General features: G+C 37.0%; 2 protein-coding genes across 3 annotated transcripts in view; both read left to right on the top strand.

The window, feature by feature from the left end:
• The window catches only part of LOC139151518 (neuronal acetylcholine receptor subunit beta-3-like), a 47,577-nt gene extending 37,323 nt beyond the window's left edge, over window positions 1–10,254 (top strand). Inside the window, exons 5-7 of the mRNA XM_070724407.1 lie at window positions 674–783; window positions 1,695–2,784; window positions 6,572–10,254. Coding sequence (XP_070580508.1) covers window positions 674–783; window positions 1,695–2,784; window positions 6,572–6,682 — 1,311 coding nt within the window. The 3' untranslated portion in view covers window positions 6,683–10,254. The remainder of the gene's footprint in view (window positions 1–673; window positions 784–1,694; window positions 2,785–6,571) is intronic.
• Window positions 10,255–12,400: 2,146 nt separating this feature from the next.
• Window positions 12,401–24,428, top strand: part of LOC139151508 (neuronal acetylcholine receptor subunit beta-3-like) — a 33,103-nt gene continuing 21,075 nt past the window's right edge. The window contains exon 1 of one of the 2 annotated variants that reach the window (XM_070724388.1): window positions 12,401–12,820. The gene's annotated coding sequence lies outside the window, so the exon portion shown is untranslated. The remainder of the gene's footprint in view (window positions 12,821–24,428) is intronic. The other variant, XM_070724397.1, reaches the window with a different exon arrangement.

Raw genomic sequence — 24,428 nt, 5'->3', positions numbered from 1 at the left:
CAATATATTGAATGACCTAACAAAAAAGCAAAAACGTTCGGCATTGTACGCATTATGTCCAGAGAAATATATGTACACTATCTTCACAATAGGGTGATATATTGCAGTGAACTACTATACTGCAGCGATCAAATAGAAGGTAATACCAGTAGCTGCCATAGATTGATGAATTTACTAGCGATTCAATGTTTAATGGGCTCATTACGTCAGTGCTTCTAGATTTTAATGGACTCTTTTAGCACTGTACTCCATGCAACGTGTGTCTGCAGCGTGGACGGACTGTAGCAGAATGTGGAATCGGCGTATAAGTATGCATCGATTCATCCTGAACTCTTTTTCAGTGAATAATTCGGATGATAGCAAGCATATCGTGGTTGTTAGTCCGTGTAATATCATCATATTTCGTGGAAAACTAATTGCCGTTCCTCAAAACAGTAATAGCCAAATCAATGTACTGTTATTGTTTATTGAAAATAACTGAATGTCATTGACTTTAATGGGTATCGCTCAAAAGGTGTACATAAATTATCTCACAGGGCACCAAACAACCGTTGCTAAGATTTAGATAAACCATTTACTTACATCAGCAAACCTTACTAAACACACTAGCAAAGTGAAACCTCAACAAAAACACTATCATGGTTAAAGCTCAGCAAAGACACTGTCATTTCAGGAATGGAATGATACAAGATTACAATGGAACCCGGATGACTACGACGGATTGACAAAAATCGTCGTTACTATGGATACCATATGGGCACCGGATACAGCTTTGTTGAACAGGTAATATTCATTGATGGCACTTTTCCATGATGACACAGTGTACCCGGAAACACCCTCTGCTGTGAATTGCTCGCACGCGTTACTGCAATGGTCTGAGGCTTGCGTAGGAAACCATGTTTTATTCAAATTTTTAAAGTATTGGAATTGTCGACGTGAAACAAGCTATTCGAAAACAAGTGAAATCCTGCAGAACATCCTCATAAACTTTTGTTAGAATGGTTTTCTTTCTATCCCATTTTTCTTTCTATCCCATAAGAAGTATCAGTTGGTAGTGCGACGAACCGATGTCAAAAATAAAACCATCGCATTGACAAAAATAACATCAGCCCCAATAGCTTCTACCATCACAACACATAATATCATCATTGTCATCATCAAACATCCACAACATCCGCTAAAACCACCACCACCACCATCATCATCATCATCATCATCTCCCACGTCAAATTCATTGTCATGGCAATCTGTCATGCTGCCGTAACAGCCATGTCACCATCCAGTTTATTATCGATCGTATAAAAGCATAATGTTGCCGTACCAACTCTTCGAGGCGGCAATAGCGATTTCAGTAACTTTGCGTAAATTCTATTTAATGCTATGGCTAATGCAGAGATATTGACTAACATTAGTGGCTTAATTTTTATATGTATATCGAAACGTAGGTAGGTAGTAGACAGTGACAGGAAAAATCGGCCAAGCAGACAGATAGACATAGAGAGCGAGATACAGAGAGACATACATAAAGGAAAAAGGAGAGAGGCAGGCAGTTAGGCAGACTGGCAAACAAACATAGATAGATAGATAGATAGATAGATAGATAGATAGATAGATAGATAGATAGATAGATAGATAGATAAACGAACACGTAGTGATGTAAATACATTTTTCTTTCTCATATTTACGCTTTCTAGTGCGGACAATGATTTCGATGGATTTCCACGGATGTTCATACCCAAACTGACAACCGAGATAGGGTATAGAGGCTGGGTGATACAGTCTATCCCAGGGATATTGAGAACTCCATGCACTATGGATATAACCTACTTTCCTGTGGATTCACAAAACTGTGAATTAAGATTTGGGCTATGGATGTACGTCAACAGGCAAGTCCAATTGATATTGAAGAGAGAGGACGTGCCAAAAGAAAACTTTGTCAGAAACTCAGAATGGGATATTGTGAACTCGAGAGGGCGCACACGAAATTCATCTTTCCTGTTTACCACAAAGGAACCTTACACGGATGTGATCTTTGACATAACAATCAAAAGGAAACCCTTATATTATGCAGCAAATCTTATAATACCTTGTGTTTTGGTCAATTTTTTAACTGTGGTAGTTTTCTCTCTACCATCCGACTCGTCAGAGAAAGTAAATTTGAGTATCTCACTGCTATTGACGCTTTATGTGTTCAGCCTCCTGGTTGCTGAATTACTACCTCCAACGTCAAATATGGTGCCTATGCTAACTGCTTACTTAATATTCAGCATGATGTTAATCGCTGTGTCTGTATCTATGACAACGCTCGTCGCCATGTTGTGTGAAAATGCTGATAGCAGACGACATGTACCGCACTGGGCAAAAGTTGTCTTCTTCCAGGGAATTGCGCGGATATTGTTCATCGACGTCGACGAACACTTGCTAAATTTTTCAAAATCCAAATCTCAGGTTAAAACAAAACGACAATGTCAAAAATTCCAGAATTGTTACGATGCCCTGGACGGTGAAACGTCATTCATTTCTGGAGCCGCAAATAACAGAATTTCCACGACAATCGGTTTAGTTCAGAGCCAGATCTCAGCAATACGGACACACTGTAGACGTCAATATCAAATGCAGACCACGTCACTGACTCCTTCAAACAGACAAGGGAGGCTGCTCAGCAAGCAAGTAAGACGCATGCGTAGTGGCTACACCAGTCAACTGGAGGAAAAGACAAACAAGATCGCCAAATACATGAAACTGTTTTTACGTCACATTGTCCCAGGCCATGGAAGAGTACAGGTAAGTTATTGACTCTTTGCCTGTATTAAATTTCAACTTTAAGCCGCCGATCAGTATTCTCCAACTCACATTCACATTGAATAAATGAATACAATTATCAAGAAAAATAAGCATAAAATGTACCTAGTGTTCAGGGTAAAAAAATGATCTTCCCTACGATAAAAACCGCGTGCAATAACTCTTGAAAAAATGCCATCTTCTTCAGGGTTTGCTTATTTATACAAATTTTACATGATTTTTGGTCAGTGTTTACTAACTGACATAAAATACGTGGTTTAGATTTGTTGAAAGAAATCATTATAATTATCACACGGAAATATTGGCTGCTTGATTTGCAATCATATCGGTTGAAACGTTTCAAGTTATCCAGAGTCGTTCATCAAACTACAGGCGCCGTCATCAGTGAAGTTCTTATCAAATAAATAAATAAATAAATAAATAGATAAATAAATAAATAAATAAATAAATAAATAAATAAATAAATAAATAAATAAACACAATATTTTGCTATCCAATCATATACTTAACACCTGATAGACAGGTCATTGCAAAAGTAACATCTCTGATCCAATAACGCCATTTATAGCGTGTGTATCAATTCTTGATTTATAAATTCTTTAAGAAATGTTTCTTTAACCTCGCTACAACCTTGCAATTAGGTCATGTATTGGGTCAACAACCCCCTTCAAGAACTCTTGTACCGACGCGATTAAATTTCACGCACGTTTGCACAAATTGACTATCGCCTTCTAAGTTGGAAAATCTCGTTTCTTTTCCCGCCAATTTCTACTTTGCGAATGATCGATGGGGCAATTATATCGCAGGTAGCGGGATGGCCATATTTTTCAGAGATGTAATTGGGTTGGAAGTTAAAGTAAGTAATACATTCTTACTGACCAATCTACACACATGTGAGTCTCAAAAGGTAGAAATATTGACTGGCGTGGCATGATTCTTCTTCAAGAAATAAAACTTCAATTTTACCTCTATAGCTACAATCTGTCTTTCTCGGGCAATCTGTAAAATTGGTCAGGATTTCTTGAAGGACAACACGTTCTGCATGTCAGACAGGTAGAATATCCGTATATAGCGTCAAGATCAATCTATGTTTTTACCACTTTAATTGACAAAATGTCTCTATTCAAAAGCGGTAAATGTTTTTTCCTTACTCTGACTTGCTACTTGGTGCACCATGTGTAAATCATCAGTAATTTCACCGGCGACTGAGATGCCATAATAATATTAATGAACGAGAAAATAACTGATCAATCTTTTTCCTTCTCCTTAAAAGCTTTCAGAAAGTGTGCGCTCAGTAAAGAATACCTCATAATTACTAAGCAGTTATTTGGACATGTTTGTGAGATCTATATCAAAGGAAGCCACAACACTACCAAATGCCAGACACACGTGAAAATCACTTGCCGCTACTACGTAAACATTGTGTAATCATTTTTGTCAACATAAAAAAAAATCGACAATATCGAGAAAATATGTGTTGGAGGAATAGTGAGAGGGGGAGTCTTGACATGACTAAGAAAATATTTATTCTTGGACTACGAAACAATTTTATCATTTTTTGAGAGGTTGTTTATACAATATTCAATCAATCTTGTTTATGTAAGATCAACTTTGTTTCAGAGAGTATTATAAGTCATGCACGATAAAGCGGCATATCTTTATGTACTTGCTTTTAGTCAATTCATGTTTGCTAAAATGATGTACACCCATATGTTTGGATTTGTCCACAGTATAAGATACAAAATATATATTTGAAAGAGAAAGTGCGTTTTGGTACAAAACACAGAAGTAAAATATGTAATCTTGCATCAATTATTTCACAGAATACAATGTACAGTTGACAGGTACGCGTCATTCTATACAGAATGACTACCATTAGATCTAAATTTGGTGATCAATGCCAAGATGCAAGGTTTTGCAAAACTGAGACAAGGACGACGGGCTCTCATTTGTCGCTACAATTATTGGCATGAATAACATTCCTCAGGGATAGCCAAGTTGTGCTGACATTAGATTTCCATCATCGCCACTTTGCTCTCTCAGAAAAGTAATTGCGGACCGGCAAATGGAGCAAAGCTGTAATGGCATCAAATTGCAGGAAGGGAAGGTACTACGTATTCCAGAAATTTGTTGGTGAACGTTGAGGCATTTCTCTCTCGTGGAAAGGGCAGCTGATAGTGCTTTTTGTTATATAACTCCATTTACCAGGCGCTGGATTGCTCTTCAATACAAAGAGTATTTTCATGGTCACGTTTCATCATGACTGGGATAATCTTACCAGGAGCTTTTCTTGACTGAAAGTCCTTTATTGAAGTTCGATAAATAAATTTATATTCCAATATACATTCCTAGGTCAACCTTTCGGAATAAAATTAAGACAGGTCAATGAATAATAAGCCTGTAAAAATGACCTAGTTGATTTGGGTAGATTTACAATAATAAATATTTTTGATTGAATGTCAGTAAGTCAGAAACACATTTCAAATCATTGTATTCAAACAGATGTTTCGTTTATTCCTCAATCATAGTAGAGATTTGTTAATGACGTCAGACTGTAAACGATTTCTGTATTTCAGTGATTTGAGTTGATACGCGGACAAATCTGACCTGTATATTTCCTTACACAGAATGCTCTGTAAATTCTAGACGTATGATTTAACAAAACTAGACAATTAAAGATTATTATGTGTCACTTGCGAATGTCTTCCGAATAGAATACAATGTTCGATGCGACTGCGCAGAAAAGTATATATGGATATGTCTCTCTGTATCTCTGTCTACCTCTCACTATAAATAAAGGCAACTATAGCAGACAAAGAGCTGCAAAGTCTAACGGATACACACACACACACACACACACACTCACACACACATACATTATATATTATATATATATATATATATATATATATATATATATATATATATATATATATATATATATATATATATATAAGATAGCTCCCAGTGTTGTTCGTAGCATGGTTTGGTAATAGCGAATGAATATATTTTTATTACCAACGTGATAAGCAGAAAATATACAACCAGATCAGTAGACGTCGATATATATATATATATATATATATATATATATACGGAGAGATAGCTGTATACGTTTTAACAACCCACAAAAACAGCTCCATAGTACAATTTTACATAAATGAATTAACATGCAGTCAACCCAATTTAACTCTATCATAATTCTTGTTTGTGCTATTCTTGTTCTTTTCAAAATACACAAGACTTGTCTTATTTCATTCCTCAGATCGACCTAAGTTATCTCGTAAATTGTGTCGTCATAATTACAGTTTAATTATCGACTGCGTTGCATCGTACACCAAGACTTCAAGATTTAATTTGTCACCCTAGAAAGAGTCCTATAAGTACTTAATTAGTTAAAGAATACCACCATTGTTGTTTTAAGAATAAAGTCATGCAAATTAGTGCAATAACAGCTTGGCTAGAGGCAGCTGAATTGCTGATTGAATTCAGATACTTTGGCAATCGTAGCATTGCTGACCACAAAATACTTGAATGCCATATCATCTAGGTATATCATCCATTCAATAATGCTTGAGTGAACGTTTTCATCTTGAAGGAGACAAGACTGCGGAAATGAAATAAAACTGCGTGCATAGGCGCCATGCTTACAGTCTTACTCATCGTAGTTATAGTCGAAGGTAATATGCTCAGCTCATGTTTCACAGCCACTCATCAATTAGAAAAAACAAACCATAATTCTGACATTGATTATTCTTTCTCTTTACAGATTCAAGACGAATGGAAATTGCTGGTGGCTGTTATCGACAGACTGCTCTTATTGTGTTTTGCTTTGTCCAGTACTCTCGGTGCGAGCATTATGCTCTCTAAGATTACATAGCAAAGACGAAAATATTGACAAATGAATAACCCTAAACATTGATTCTATCTGTCATTTCTTGTGTTTTTTTACTTCGAATCACATTTTAGTAACAACGACGACACAAACAGTTTGTCATCTGTGCGTCGGTTCACAATGTATCGGACTTTCAAGTTCAACTATGCTGGCGGATTTATTTTATGGAAAATGTGACTCTTTCGTTGTTTTTTTTTCTTGTTACAATTAAAGTCTGCAGTTTATATTTGTGCACAGGATTGCTCTAAAATGTGAATCCTTATAGATGATCTTTCAGTAAAATTCACCGTTTTATTATGTTGACTGGAAATCAGAAGTTTTTGAACATCAATGTAGAGATGAAGGTATGATTTATATGTCATGCTGATTTTAAAGATTGCTATGTTACTCAGCTTCTGGATGATAAACTCAGAAGTTCTTGTCTAAACAAATTATAAGAACTAGTAAGAATATGGTATCGCTAAGTTTGCTACTCACTCTGCAAATTTATGATTTTTTTTAAAACCGGATATCATAACGGCTACATGGATAAACATGTCTCAGATTAAAGTAATGTTGTTTTACTACGGTGTTTACCGACAAAATATGATGCATTGGAATGCACCATTTCCTCATCCATTAAAGGATAAATGTCAGGATTTTAAGACGTGATTGTTGAGGTTTTGATGGAAACTGTGTCTCATTGCAATTACTGAAGTCGATTCCATCAAATGCTAATATGTATAAACATATGTAATAGATATGGGTCATATTTCAGTGCATGTGACAGACCATTGATCTTAGGTCGGTAACATTTACTGTCTCTGGAAGCTTGTAGTGAAAAAGAAGTTAGACCATACTAAATGAGAATGGTTTATTTCGTTATCACACCGATATGTTTCCTTACAGTGATTTCATGAACATTTACACAATTCCTATTTATATAGGTATGGGTATTCAGGATAATCGGACCCATCAACTTCAAATTCGCTAAATCTCTTTCACTCACAAGAACATTGGGAAAGGATTCCATGTTTCTTTTTTGGAAAACCCGCCTTCCCACTTCCACTTCCCACTTCTGAAAAAAAGTAAGAGACGAACTCTTTTGCTAAGTTCAGTCTCAGGCCAAGGGCAGTCTCAAGGCCTGGGCAGTCTCAAGGCCTGGGCAGTCTCAGGGACTTGGCAAAGCGAGATTGTAATAAGATAAGAAAACATTTGGTACGTTCATATTCTGTTTGAAACTGCCACCTCTGAGTCACTTGTCGACACTAGTCTTGGCCAACTATCAGTGCATCAGCTGACCCAAGGGCTGATTCAAACTGTTCACACACAATTTTGATCGGGTATAAAATTTGTGACGGTTCTTAACCCGAACCACAGACCAGACATATTGTAGGTTGACGTTGAAGTTGTTTTTTTAACACCAGTGCCGGCTCAGCGGCGACCCAAAATCTACACTGAATAGTGACAATCGACTAATCTGATATAACCTGCCGAGCACACTGCTCATCAGTAGCGTTAACAATTATATGTCAATTAAGATTGGAAGAGAAAAAAATTTAATGCATTGGCAGCAGTGTAATTGTCATCCATGAATTGAACACCCTCGGGTTTGTTTCCCGGTGAGGCAAAATTCAGTCAAAATTTATCTAGACGTTAGCTGCTTGGAATCTTTGACCAGAAAGTATTCATCCATTAACTTCTATCTTGATGGTCTAAATGAGTTTGCAAAGATTCAGTATACACACACATGTGTTTGCTATCGTCACGTCATTATCAATGTAAAGTAAACTTTTAAACGTAAATTTTGTCTTACTAGCCTCATTTTCACTTTGCAAAGGGCAGCAAAGACATGAGTAACGTTCACACTGCAGAATTTAGATCGCCTCTGAGTCGGGCCTCGTTTAAGAAAACAAACCAAAAAACCCAAGAGACAATGTGAACGCGCTATGTCGATGTCGTCCCTGGGCTGGACCGTAGACCGGCCAAATTTAGGCCGGTTCGTAAGGTTAAGAGTCAAAATTTGAGCCTTGGCATAAATCGTAAGTGTGAACGCTTCACCCGAGTCGACACCATGACAGTTAGCCTACAGCGAGTTCGATCTGCTTATGTGCAGCTGACTCGGAAGGTTATATCTGAATGGTCGATTGTCGCTATAGATTCATAGCAACTTCGGGAGTATATTGTGTATAGTTCAATAATAACGTAAGATTCAGCCAACCAATTGGATAACAGCTTCTGAGATGTTGCATATTATCCCTAATAACGTGAAAAATGTGTACAATCAAATTACTTGCGACAACCGTGTGTTTTACAGGCAAAGACTGCAATCTTACATCAAATCAAACCAAAACAATTTCTCCAATATTCCTTCAATATTCCAAATTCATTTTTGTTATTTATGTGAAAGTGAAGTCATGTAGTTGAAACTGGTGATGTTGAAGTTAAAACTATGATATTCAATCTGTGCTTACATAATGAAACACGTAATTCTGTATGAGCACACTACCAATGGGTCTGAACGGTTAAACAGTCAAGTAAACGTTCAGATTACCATCATATAAAATAACAGTTTTATTGTTGCATGGTATGCATGCTAAACCATGTACACGACAAACAGTGATATTAATGCAAAACAAAGATTTATTGAGATGTGATCAATCATACAGAAAGATATACGGACACACGACCTTGACCTTTTGCACCTAAAGTTGCACATTAAAGAGTTTGATCGTGATGATGTCAATCATCGTGTCTCAGTTTCATTGTACTCTTAATTGTCCAAGGCGGGTAGCATCATCTTTGCCGAGCAGTTTCTGAATATTCTTGAAAATATTGCACGGTTATGTCAAAATGATAATGATTCATCGATTCTTAAATTTTTCCTCGTGTCCGCCTATCAAATTCTACATCCAAAGTATGACAGACGTGTGATTAACCTCGTTGCTATGTTAAAGCTATAACCATTTTAAACCATATTAAACACTTCGTTCTGCTTATTACGTGATATTTATAGAACTTAAAGGACATTTTGAAGCAGATGACAAGATGGAAAATTTCAATTTGCTTGAATTTTTTATATTTTTCCCTGTATAAACTGCTCACACAATGGTGACTTGATGAGCTTTGCTTTAAGACAGACAATGTACAGTTTGTCTCCATGGAGTATTTCTAATCATTTCATGCCACCTTCCCAATATTTCTTTGAACTGAAAACCCTGGTTTTACACGATTCTGCACATTCCATTTACTTAATTTCGTTCGTATTTTAACATTCTGTGGTTGTGAAGTTCGCTGAAATAGACACAACAACAGATTTGAGGAATTTGTAAGAAATTATGAACATTGTAATTCATGCGAAGCCACTGCAAATACATCATACTTAGAGGACGTTCGTCATGTTAGGTCAAGGTCAAATGTGTGTTACGAGAACTGGGTGATAAAAGGTACAGATACTGTCTTTGCAGCGAAAGCAGCAAGACAAGTTTTCAATCGATTTTTTCCAGTTTGTTTAGAATAGTTTTACTGTTGGATGACATCATTAGCTTTCTCAATAAAAACAAACTTTTTGCAGTTGACAGCGTTTTACGCGCCTCGCTATTATAAGTGTATGCAAATTTATTCCACACTGACATTTGGTGCCTTTAGCAGGACATGAAATCGCTTGACGTTGAGCGTCAGCAATGATATTTTGCATTTATATTTCATAGTTTCCAATGGATTAAAGAGGACATTTTGTCAGGAAATCGCCTCGTAAAAGTTTCGTCTCTATCAAGATGTGGCGCCCAATAAACGGCTACATTATTATCGGACCAAGATTGGACATCGTACATGCACAATGGAATCGTTTTATCCAGCTGATACGAAATAAATACATCTTGGTTTACTATGAGCATGTCAGTGCACTGCATACAAGCCCTAAAAGATACTTTCTTTAAGATACGAGCAGAACAGCCTAGCTTACTTTATCAGCTTTCGTGTAAGTGATGATATTTTGTTGTCCATAAAGAAAATTGGTTCCTCTTGCGTAAAGAGATCGGTTGTAGAGTAGGATAAAACGACCAATTTTTGAAACTACTCCATCATATAATAATTTTACTGACTTTCTTGATCACGGTCATGCAGTGTATGTTTTGGGAATTGAATCCATCGCTTTCAGAATATGTCCATCTGTCATTCTGTCTCAGTAAGATGTTGTTTGTCTTTGAAGTACACTGAGGCACTGAGTACCAATTATGCAAACACAAAAAGCAGTGTTCAAATGTCATTCATGACAGATTGATCTGGCGCACTGAAAATTCATTTGTAAATATGTTACATTGAATATTACATACAGACCTTGGTGACACGTTTAACACGTATTGTCGGCATGGTTTGATGTAGAACGAGAAACTCTCCTTTACAAACAAATAACAAATAATGGAAAAGATAAAATCGAAAGTTTCAGCTGTGATGATGTGTCTAGGATAAATCTTATCCTGATTGTAGCCGAAATATATAACACATTGAATGAAATATATCACCAATATTAAGGAGCGCATCACTGAAAGTACTTGACCTCGTGTTTTCTTAGCTCACTATTCGCAGCCATCACCCATGGCAACACAGCAATTGCCCTCCATTACTGTCATAAATTTCAAAAAGTTAACGATAATCTCACTGCTGTGTGGTCTTCTCACGTACAGTAACTTTTCCAAAAACGTTCAACAATGCAATGGGAGTGATAATTTGCTGTGATTCTATACGTCACAGCCTAAAATGCAATCAATGGCGTCGTTCGAACTGTGATTACATTGTGTAACGCATGATTTTTTATTGTTGCTTAGACTTGCTATAGAGTTCATGTACAGTCTGTGGAACTGTTGCTAAGTCAATCTACGAAAATGAGAACATCGTTACTCGAAAAACATGACCAGTATAAAGGTTGTGGTAATATCTTTACATGGTGACAGCAACAAAGTTAATACGCGTCAGGGTCTAAACACCAGCTTGATTTATCATCAACATCCCCCCTCTCTCTCTCTCTCTCTCTCTCTCTCTCTCTCTCTCTCTCTCTCTCTCTCTCTCTCTCTCTCTCTCTCTTAGATTTAATTCCTTGTTGTTTTGTTGCTGTTACTCTATTTATGGTATCCTTTTTTTGCATTTTTGTGGTTTTTATATATCATTCCCTTATGTCCTACTAAATGAAACTTAGACGACAGGCTTATTCCTTCCAAACTGTACATGTGCAATAGGCTTAAGGTAATATGCACCTCGAAAGTGAAAGACTTAAACTTTTGCTCAAACTTTCCTCAGTGAAACATTCTACCATTCTCTTACTAAAGCAAGAATAAAAATCAGGGGTCACCGTGCAAACTTTGGTACTAGAGAGACAAATAACTTGCAATTTCTCGATATTTGAAATTCAAAATGGCCGCCATCCCTGTGTTAACTCTATGGGCAAAAATAAAATTTTCGATTTTCGTAAAAACTAAGACGGTGTAAACTTTTCTTACACCAAGAGCTTCAAAATGAGCCCCCACAAGTGGTAGGTCAGAGGAAATTGATAAAATTTGAAGGCCCGAATTTCTGTCCCCGAGGCGCGTTCTACCTTAACTCAGAATAACATGCGCGCCCTCAGTCAGAAGTATCTTTCTCTGACTGCAAGCCAACTCATTCCGCGCTCTATTATTAGGATTTATTCAAAAGCGTAAAATTTATGTTGACTATTCCTGGACTGCTTTCACATCTGTGAAATCGTATATTTGATATATTCCCGATGGATGGAAGCATCCTTCATTAGAGCAGAGTGTGCCTGCTGATATAGAAATAGGTTGCCCCATACTGTGAGGTCAAAGCTGAGGGAAGATAAACTCTTGTGGGAACCAAAGTGTCGCTTACCCTTGAGGCCCAACACCGCCTTTGCTATGGCTAACATCACGCCTTTCGATTCCGTAGTTCAAACTTTTAGATTTGCAAGCTCTGATGAACATTACTTCAAGTTCGCTCGACACATCATACGTTGACAGTCTCTGTTACAAGAAGAATTGCGTCCTTGTAAATTGCCACTTGAGTTGACTTCACCGATGAAATTTCAACCATCCTCTCTATGGCGAGTTACTGTAACACTGCTTTGTAAGTTTATTCGTTCTCAGAATAGATAAGGTAAGTACAGCATGACATGAAGTGTTTGAATGATTGAGACAGTACGTTTTTCATGCCAAAAAGTTAAAAATGGCCGTAAAATAGGTTATCTAACATGTAAGCTACTCTGTTTATATATTTGAATGACACTTCGTCTAATGAGATGGTAAGCTTTGATATGAATGATAGCGTTGGCAGAAAGTACGGGTTTGCAAAGTGTGTGTAGCCTCCACGCGATGGTTGCCGCTTCAAACGCAGAAAGGACAATTATGAGTGATTTCAAGAACAAACTCTGGTAATTTAGAACAACTACACATCGAAAAAGGCGTGAAGAAAAATCCTCTATCACCGTTAAAACGTCCAATAGGTTATTAAATCGCGCAAGACAGCAACGACGTTTAAACGACTCTTTTAGACCTAATCACGTGACGTCGAAAACCAACTACATTACGTTGTTTTCCGTTCGACTCCGATATTTTGAGCAATTTGCTGGCGATGAAATGTGAAGATGATGACCCGTAAGACTTGCCCATTGTACATTGATGCACTATTTGTACTCACAGTGGCATAAGGACTGCTAGATACACCGCAGGGAATGACTGCAGGTACTCCAATTAGCTTCAACTCGTCCAATGCCTGCAAAGAATCTGCAGATCTACTTGGCAACTCACATCATTCAGTTTTCTCCGGTCACAGTGACAAAGTTTTCACAAACGACGCGGTTTGTTGTTAAACGTTTTCTGGTGTAAGAGGTTCGCCATTTGATATCTTGGAGTGGAGATCGATCGGGGAACACATTTATTTCTCTCTGTTCCACTTGGAATATTCTTTCCAATTGGCATTTTTTACTTTCTTCATAAAGGGGAATATTTTTTCTCTCAACAAATTTCTCTCTGTCAAATATTTTCTATCTTTACTTGAGATTGAAGCAATGTTTGTCAAAAAGTACAGATGTACAATGTTGACGTTTATAGTACCTATGTATGTATGTATGTATGTATGTATGTATGTATGTATGTATGTATGTATGTATGTATGTATGTATGTATGTATGTATGTATGTATGTGGTATCTCGTGAAAATGAGGATCAATTTAGTTTTCATATGTATGCTTTATTCAGAAAGAGAAATAAAGCAGGCATTTACGGGCAGACACACAGCTTCTGATACCTTATCACCCTAGGACGACAAAGCACCCTTGTGCGAACGATGAAAGAAGATGGGCACACAAAAAATAACCAATTGGGGGATTACTCTATGCATCGTTCAGTTCAGTGATTTATTTGTTAATTACACAAATCCTCAGAAAATGATATACAGAAAATATGTTTTGAAATCTTGATTATCAATACAAGATTTAAAACATACAAAGTGCAAAAAACGCGAGAGAATTTTACTTCGTCTGAGTCTGTCCTTTGTAATATACCAGTATGACAACGAAATAACCTAAAGCTGATTTTAACAGAATTTATCAGACTGACCTCTGGGGAATGTTTAGAAAGCTAACTTCGTGGAGTCTAATCCAGTCTTTTAACTTTATTGCCTCACTCAGTGGTACATGTTACGCTCTCAAATCCCACGGATTAATGAATACTCCTCGATAACATCAGAAAACGCAAACATACTATAATTGTGTAGATTAACAATACCCTGATACGCTTTTATCTAATTGGGGAATCTATTCGTGTCGGAGAAATGTAACCTCACACTAAATGCCATTTTCACGCACAGAATTTTGACATAGATTAAAATGTTCCATAAATTCACAAGTCAAATAATTAGCATTATAAAGCATATAGCTTAACAACGTATTGACACTCAATTGGATGTTTGTGATCGGAAGAGAAAAATAGACTAAAAGGCAAATGTTATATTAAAACAGATATCAAACAACCAGTGGCGTAGTTGTACTAATTCCAGATCTTAACTATAACTGATCATATTTATAGGTTTTGTTACGATGCCCCATATTCATTTTTGTAAGCTTGGTCGAAAGGTACAATAACTTGGCTCGAGAGCTTCATAATACGTCGTCACCTATTGTCTTCCAAGAGTATATGTAAATTATATATGGTGCACATTTGAATGTTGCTGCCGACCAGGTGTACACCGAATATATATATAGGCACGTTCTCAAAGTGCAGGAGGAGACTGCATAACATTTGAAAGGAGCTCGCCTGTCTTCATGACCTGGAAAATTGCTGCACGATGCCTGTCTGACCTGAACGAATGCTGCACAACTGACAGTACTGAGAACTAAAGTTTACGGAACCAACGCAGATATTGCACGACAGTCAACGTTATTTCTCCAGTGTAAAAAAAGCCGAGGAAAAACGCTATTGTAAACGTCAAATAACCATGTCACGAGCACGTTGCATTATAAGACCGGACTGTCTGATTGAAAACACGCTCCGTGGAATTTTTGTGAAAAGGACTGGTTAAACTAACGCTCTAAACTCTCGACTAAGCAGGGTATTTTTTATAGTTTTCATTATTTATGAGTATTTTATTTTTTATTAAATAATTTTGCTTACTATTGAACTCAATAGTGCGCTTCTCATATTCACTGTGTGTTGTAATTTCTAACGTAATAGTTTTAAACGATGCTATGCATACATTTATCCTCTACAAATTTATACATTTACGTTTTCATGTTTCAATTAATGATCAAAGAAAGCGTACCACTGTGACGTCATAGTGATTTGTGTCACAGTGACGTCAGCACAATGTCTGCATGCTAGATGTTATACCATATCACATGTGGATTGGAAGAATGCTGATCAATTTTGTGTCTTGTTCAAGGAAGGAAAGTTCACCAAATCATGTTCGGCATACATGACCAACCATTTAGCTTCGTTCAGTGACGTGTTACAGCCATCTCAATGTGCGCTCTGTTCAACGCATTGAATGGTTTCTGTGAGAGGGTTTTCAGTTGTAACGCAGAATGACCATTAAAATGCGGTGTAGCAATTCATTGCTAGGCAACGGTTGATTCCATGTTGTTGAGAGAAAATGAGAGACTGGATATATGTATACACACAGTATAACCACCGTATTGAAGCTATAAAGCTAATTATTTTAAGTGGTGAACTTGTGAAGATATAGGTTGAAGGTCCAGGGTGTGCAGGCGACAGTAGCTTTTTTTGCGAATGTCCGACACATTGCACAGCGGGAAGGGGGGGGTTGTCAGTGGCAAAATTGATGACCCAACATAACAATTGATCGTCGACGCATCATAGAAGTGTTTGACGGAAATCGAACAAGGGATAAGTATGGACTATTTACGCAAATAAAATGTCGATTCAAAAATATAGATATGTTTTAGGAACTTTCAAAATTGTTGTTCGTGATACGACGTTCAGTTTCCATGCGTCAGTAAAGAAATCATAGAGGTCTGTCCATCATAACCTGCTTTCACTGACTAAGAAGTGCGTTATTCTGGTATGATTTAAAGGACTGGGCGGAAAGTACAGTGGAGAGAACCGGGGGATTGCTTTTTTTTGGGGGGGGGGGGGGGGGGAGATTGTGCCAATTCCTCGTTTCTGTGCGAGTTTGAAATTTTGTCATACTTTTGATAATATCGCACTTTTGCTTTAACTCGCATGTGTCAGCACATTATTTGGCTATCACCTATTACTTATCATGTAAAAATCACTATTATCAGAATTCATATAACCCAGACAAACGAGTCAACTCTGGTATAGAATACATTTTATCAAACTTTCAGTAATATGATATGAAATCCAACTGAAATTCCATGCCTGACCCTATTTAAACGCGTTTTAATCCACGTTGAGAAATAATCATTAGTAGTATTGGCAACCACCTGGAAGTCATCAAAGGTTTGTTAATGTAACTTAGAAAGCAAAAGTATCAGCAATTTCTTATTCAATAGAAGAAGCAAAATGCAGGTAATGACGTCAATCCTCGAAAATTCTAATCAGTTCCAAATTTCACATGTACAAGTTTCTCAATTTCCGATTACCATTTACGTAAACTCAACAGCCTTATCAAGTGATGAATAATGATCTTTCAGTCGTAGAAGAGCAATTTAATCAACAAATTTGACCGGTATTCTCAAGTTTTGTAGAATTGGAATGAGATGTACTTTCATATCATTTGAATGTGCCTTGATCATTTGTTTATTTGGCTACCCACTGTACCCAGCACAAAGTTGTCGACAACATGAAGTTTATCATCACAATTCGATATCGGTACCCCATGTGGTCGCGATTTCGGATCTGCGGTTTGTCTGACATTACAGTTGATTTCAACTAGGCACCGCAACTCCGCGTATGAGACGGACGCATTTCACGTACAAAACACACGGTAAGCTTGGGTATCACGACACATTTCAAAGCCACCGACACCTGATTAATTACAGTAAACCAGCATGGGACAGCCGCTCTGTCTAGACTGAGAGATACATCTGACCTACAATGTAACTGTTTTTACTGTTTCGGCTGCAAGCTAAAATGAATTGAAATATCGCATGTATGTTGCTGCTAAGACAAGTCGAAATACCAGATATTTTGCTGCACAAACACCTCACATTGCAAAACGAATAAACAAAATACATACCTCTTATCATACTTTTTTAATATTTATTTTATGAACACGAATAAAGTGAATATAGTGGTGACCATGAGTAAATGGAGTAACATGTACTTCGACTTCCGCTTTGGAATCGGTGAAATAAAGTCAACATATCTTTAGTCTACGGAAAAACCAAGGCCGCTTACAGATGACGACTTTGTCTGTATTTCGCACGAGAAAATCTACTGTGCACTACTTCACGGAAAGAGTTTAGAATACGAAATCAACGGATAATTGAACAAGGTAACTCTGATGTAAGGTCGCAAAACGAGAAAGCAGTTGAAATATATTTCGAAGCAAATTTTTCTTTCTCAAATTTCTGATATGTTGTAGTCTACTAAAAGTTAAAAGAAAAACAAGAACAGCAAAATATTGCATTGCCTTACGGAATGAACATTTGGGACAATTACTCGCCATTACTATTGAAATGGAGGAGGTGGAGATGGCGGGCGCGATGGTTGTTCAGTCGGCAAAGGAGGCTGAGTGTTAATGTCATTACATGCCGGATGAGAAAATGGATACGAGTGTAAAGGTTGATTCAGAGCCATACTATAGTATCGCCCATAATTCGCCACGTACGCATAGGGATGCATTTGTGCGAACATACATGTAGACTGGTGGTAAGGCAATACATTCTGTTCATAGTACATGCTAGGTTGATAGTACGGCCGGGTCCCGGGGCCGGGTCTGTCGTGAAACATTGCAAAGTTGCACGCTCTCTACTGAATGGAGTTGCGTCGTTTTATACCAAACCCTTGTTTACATTCGCTGCGGTAATGACATCTGTGCCAGCACATGTTCAATTGGTGTACCGGGTGATTTTGACGTCTGCTAGCTTGGAAAAGTAATTCATTGCGATTCAAGTAATTTCTGTACACTGTTAGTGTGCTTGGGTCGTTTTTTCTCCTGTCTGCTTGCGGCTGCCTGGATTATCTCTGGCCAAACTTCGCGTATAGTCTCGATGTTTTCTGGAATTGATTGTGATACGCACGAAGAATGTATTTACAATCACTTGTCCATGTTGTCTGATACGACCATTGAGGAGATATTTATCTGGATTGTTGTTGATAAGAAATGGCCGAACTTTACTTTCGAACGAGTTACATATGGAGTTAGCTGTGGGTCCATAGCTGTGGTGTTTTCAGACGGGATTCCGCCTTTTACGGGCTGGTTTTGACTTTTACGATAACCCCGCCACCACAGCTATGGGAAACTGCGTAGATATATAGCGTCCACCTTACGCCCGACAGCACCCTTGTCGCAACTTTGTTTGGCGATATTTCGAAAAGCTTCCATCCAAATTACAAATTGCCAACACTCATCGACAACTTGGTTATTAGGGACTCACCACGACCAGAAATCCATTTAAAATTCACTGAAATATTACCTTTTTCCTAGCTTTAACCGACATGACTACCCGGAGACCGCCATTTTGCTATCGTAAAACTGTTGACCAACAGTTCGAAATAGACGTAGGCCTAAGCTTATGCGGGCCCAGCGTGTTTCATTCCTTTCAAGGTTAAAGTTGCGTATTAACGTTTCATTCCACAGAGTTGAGAGCAGAAGCAAACGTAGCCCGTTGAATTATGGTCACTTTAATCATGTTCAAAAAATAAACGTTTTGAAGTATGTTACGGTGTGTGTGTTTTGTGCAATTTCTGTAATTTTGAGGTGCATTGCAGCAAAATGTGAGGCCTTGTGTTTTTACAGTTTCAGCTAAGAGTTTTCTCAATAGAAACTAAAAACTCTTAGCTGAAACTGTAAAAACAGTTACATTGTAGGTCAGATGTATCTCTCAGTCTAGACAGAGCGGCTGTCCCATGCTGGTTTACTGTAATTAATCAAGGTGTCGGTGGCTTTGAAATGTGTCGTGATACCCAAGCTTACCGTTTGTTTTGTACGTGAAATGCGTCCGTCTCATACGCGGAGTTGCGGTGCCTAGTTGAAATCCACTGTAACTTTTAATACAGTAAAAGGATGCCCTTTTGGTTGACAGTCACAAACAACTTAAACAGACTTTGGTGAGACAAAGATATTGCTTTCTAGATTGTTTGTCTGGACAATTTTGTGATGCAGTGATCTAACCGTGGCATATCCTTTCTCAAAAACTGAATCTTGATTTTTTAGAAGTAACATTTCCATGGACATTTTAAATTACGAGCACATGTTTTTTGTAAGTGGACTTAACCTCTATGAGACATTCTCCCACTCCTGTGACCAGCGATAAGACACTAGATTAACACTACGTGATCTGAAAAGCAGCGTTGACAAGTTGAAACGGGATTGTTGAAAAGCTACTAGGAATTCAAAACCTTTATTTCCTCAGGCGGAGGAGAAATTTAGAACGACTAAAATCCCCTGTGATAAATAGAATATAAAATAGAGTGAGTCGAAATGAATAGGGAAATACATAGGCTTACACTTAATCTGGCTCATTAATATGTATTAGGTGGCTTAAACCTGATGTTCTACTCCACTAGACGGATGTTAGGAGAGTACCAAACGTACTCAGGTGTAGTGGAGGACGGACGTTCTTGATTGTATAAATACATACTGAAAAAACCCAGATTGATTCAAAATTTTTCCCACACAATACATGTATGTTTTATGGAACTAAACTTTTGATTAAGCTGAAAGTATATAAGCCTAAAGCATTTTCATCAACTTCATTATAAAATGTTGTAGGGAGACAATTCAGTACGTATTTGATGTAATCTTAATCTTTGAGAAAAAGATGGAGGACAAAGATGAATAATCGTGTAATGCGTATTTTGCTTAAAATCACCTGTTTTTGCAAATATTCATTCATTTTAATTGATTTGTTAACCTCAGATTAAAATATTAGTTGAGTTCACCTTTTAGCTTATCAACTAAGAAGGAGTCGTAAAATGGGTGAAAAAAGTGTTAATTGATGCAAATGTATGCAAATCAACCTATTTTCTGGCTTCTCTTTTCTCCCAATTTCAAGATTTCCAAAGACTTTAACTCCACTCTCAGTCAAATTTTCTGAAATTTCACATTACGTTCTTTATATACGATTTAACAAAAGGAATATTTTGTTTACCAATAAAGTTCCTACATTTTGAATAGAGGCATTTTAATTTTGCTAATCATGATTTCATAACTTTTTTTGAGTGTCAGTCTTCAACCCTTACCATTTTAGAATGAGCATACATAATCATAGACTCTCGAGAGTCTATGGCCAAATAAAATAGTCATTTTTCTCCCACATATACTCTTGTTTCAAGTGAAATGTTAAGTTTTTATTATTAATACCAAAATTGACTTTTCTACCCCAAATTAATATATACCCTCTTCATTTTTCGGGCAAACTATAGCTAACATACTAAACTTTAGATTCTCGACTTTTTGAAAGTATTGTATGATGGGTTTCCTTGTCATCTTTGATATTGCTTTGAATAAAACCGTGTTCTTAAAGTCCAGCTCCACCTTAAGTTTGAATATGTCTATAACTTAGTCTTCTGTTTTCCAGACTTTCTTCGTTTTCTGTCTTGATAATTCAGGAACTTTATTCCTTATTTTTAGACACTAAGTCGCATTGCTCTGTGTGTGATCGTGTTTATCTTCGTAATGACATTCCTCGGAAATCAGTAAGAATAGAGTTTGCCATTTTCTGTTGTTTTCTTTTCCGCTACCTACGTTTTAATCACATACCCAGTCTAAACTGTGTTTTGTCTTATCGTTGAAATCGAACTTCTGGATGAGCTCCATACATTAATTTACTCGTTAAGTCTGCTTTCTGTTGAAAATGACGTCATCGCGTTATTCAATACACTAGCCGCTCATTTGAATAATGCTGCAAGTGATTACTCGCTGTCATGGTAATTTATCGTTAGGCCAGTGTACAAAAACATTAGTTTCTAGTAACAAGGTGTCTCAAAATAGGGTTGAATGTTACAAAATTGTAATGTTATTTCATATGTTGTGATTTCTAATCCGTGGAAAAGAGCAAATTTTACTGATATCCGCCTTCGCCGAAAACTGTTTGTACATACGATACAGTTTTTAGTTTCCTCTCGTTTTAACTGAAGATATTGTGCTTACATGAAAACAATATTTCTCGGCTTTATGACAAAGTCAAGTCTGTTACGGTAAATAACTAAGTTGGTTTGTTTAGGAATAAACAACCAATTGACCAGTTTTGCCACTACTTACTATATGAAAGTTCGCAGTATAATACACAGTGACTTTTGAAGGAGAAAACAATGTAATCGGAGATTTACCATCGACATAAATTATTGTAATGAGACACGAGGGAAGATCCTCTGAAGAGTTCAATGCATTTCATTCTTTCAAGATAATGATATGGAAACACGTGTCTTACATCAATGCTGGACTTGCAATACAGCTTGTTGTACTTTCCCATCTCATCTATGGGGAAACTTTAAATGAGTGAGTGAGTGAGTTGGTGAGTAAGCGAGCATGTGACTGAGTATGTCATAGATGTAATATGAACACATTACTATAAATTGCTTTAAAGAAGTCAAATCTAAAGTAGAACAATGGTCATTCGCACTTTGAGGAGAGTTTATCATGATCCATGATTTGAGTTTACCGGCAACTAAAATTAACATCATGTTTTTTTATCAACCTAAACTTTTATCCAAACAAATATTTCGGAAGGTTATTCAAACGGAACCTTCGTTTATAAGTAAAGGGCAAACTTGTGTATAAATTCTTTGACAAAGTAACCCGGCTGGTGTTTAATTACATTCACATGTGCTTTCAGAATAGACACGTGCATGATGGAAGGCAGCTGTGGCTCTTCAAATAGTGTATCGACTTTGTTGTTAGATTCCTGTTGTAGTATAATCCCAGACCAATTAACCTTCAAGTCATTTTAACTGTCTGATGAAAATCAGCAGGTGGTTTATTATCACCAAACTTTAATTTTGCATTCCTGTTTAACCGACACGAAAACAACTGATTTAACCTTGGTCGTTTCCACTGTCTCCTTGAAAGTGCACAGTTTGACCCTAGCTAGGATTTCCAAACCAGTACACGTCACCTGCACATGTTGATAAGTCTTCATTTAATTATCTGGTGATTTATTTTAATGATCCCATTCCGCTGCAAATAAATATATCTTCGTTCATGAAATTGCCTCGTGTTTAAATAATTGTCTCTATTGAGCTTCTGGCCCGACATAATTCAAATGGGATTCAATTTCATCTGAATGATCGTCTTGGGTCCAAAACAGCTGTAGACTCTGAAAGATATTGATAATCTGGTGTACATATAGAATAACATGTTTGCCAGAATTTTCTGAGAATTATGAATCAGTTCAAAAACTTCAACCGCATTTCCCACGATGCCATGGCAATCATTTCAAAACTAAATAGGGCAATATATCCATATCGTTTGTACTTATGTGTGAAAGTTGCCACCCTCAATGTCATAAAGTTAATTTCATGAGTTACTAGAGTTAAATCTGGTTCTTTGGTTCACGAAAAGTAATTGAGCTGACTTCTCTCAATAGGTAAGCTGCTGTAATGAAGATGAATAGCGACAAAGTGTAAATTTTGCCCTGTGAAAGCCAACTCAGTATCTGTACGTTTATTGCAGTGAATTGACACTTTCACGTAACATTACATTTTGATACTTTGATGAATATTCGATGTTTAATGACAGTATATCGTTTATGGCATTGGCAAGGCAGCCACAGGCTGTTTGTTTTGAAATTTTGATCACACTACAGACACATATAAAAACGACTTTGAATTGCAGCAAAAAAATTAATAAAGACACCGAACAAACAAACTGCTTGTTGGAGTGGAACGAATGAAAGCGAGGTTGTGTGCTTTCGGTGACACAAACATTACACGTCTTTACTTTGAATACGATGTGAATACAGTCGGCTGGAATAAAAGTATTCAGCCTCGTCATAGTTTGATTAATACTTCGATGTTGGAATTATCGGATGGTAATATAACTCAGTATTTTTAGAAGGTAAATGTAATAGTTTATTGTTGTGTTCGTAGTTTTCTTAATCGATATGCCAGAGAACAGCAAAGCATGGAAAAATATTTTTGGTATAAGACGCAGCACGGAAGCTACATTTTTGCCCCATCAAGGAGAGACCTGGGATACATTTGACAAAAGATCGCGTTACGGTAGAAGCTTTTTTAATTCAACTCGCTTTTCACAACTACAAGTTTATCCAAACATTTAGATGTTATTGCACGAAGCGAACGGGTTAAGTAGACAATACACGAAAAAACGGTGTTAGACGCACTAAATCTGATTTTCACAAAAATGCAGCCAAATTCTTTTTAACGATGCGTGATTAGAGATGTGCATTGACTTATAGTTTATTGCTGATGTGTATTTCACGGACAAGAAGTACATCATTCATTATTATTACTTTTACCGAGACAATACGAAGAGATGTGGTTAGACTGGCCCAATATGCTGCCTATTTTAAACCCAGCTGCCATTGTATATTACATCCCATGTAAATATGTCAGGATAATAGTAATACGGCCATCGGCAAATCCGTTGTACAAATATTTGAACAATGTTTGAAAAATTCAAAATTAGTAAATTTTGAAGGATTTTATAATAAACAAAATCTCTTTTAATTCAAGCACACATTTTGCTGTCACTTGCATTATTAGACGGCGGTAGAACAATACATTCTAAAATTTATGTTTCTCACCCACGCTATCTTGTGATGGCAACCTTTTCGTCGTCCATGCTGATTAAAATAGACCTCGTGTGTTCCAATATTAATCCCGATGTAATGGATACTAAATTTGGAAAAAATGAATATTAATTAAACGAAAAAGGTCTGGCAATTAACTTGGCAGTGATATTAAGCGCAATGCAATCCGATAGTGATTATTGACGTCAGGTCCAATTTTACACCTTGCATGCTGAGCGATGTCGTGTTTTTTTCGGGGGAAGTAATAGGCAGAGGTCAAAGTCCTCTTTGTGACGCCTCTGTGTACACCATAGAAAGTTGTTGTACGCCATAGATGAATTCGCTCTCATTCATGTTATTTCCTCCTCT

Source organism: Ptychodera flava, chromosome 2 (genome assembly GCF_041260155.1).
Source record: "Ptychodera flava strain L36383 chromosome 2, AS_Pfla_20210202, whole genome shotgun sequence".
In the NCBI taxonomy this organism is placed as follows: domain Eukaryota; kingdom Metazoa; phylum Hemichordata; class Enteropneusta; family Ptychoderidae; genus Ptychodera; species Ptychodera flava.
Note: the sequence above shows the minus strand (reverse complement) of the source record. Positions and strands in the feature narration are given on the sequence as shown.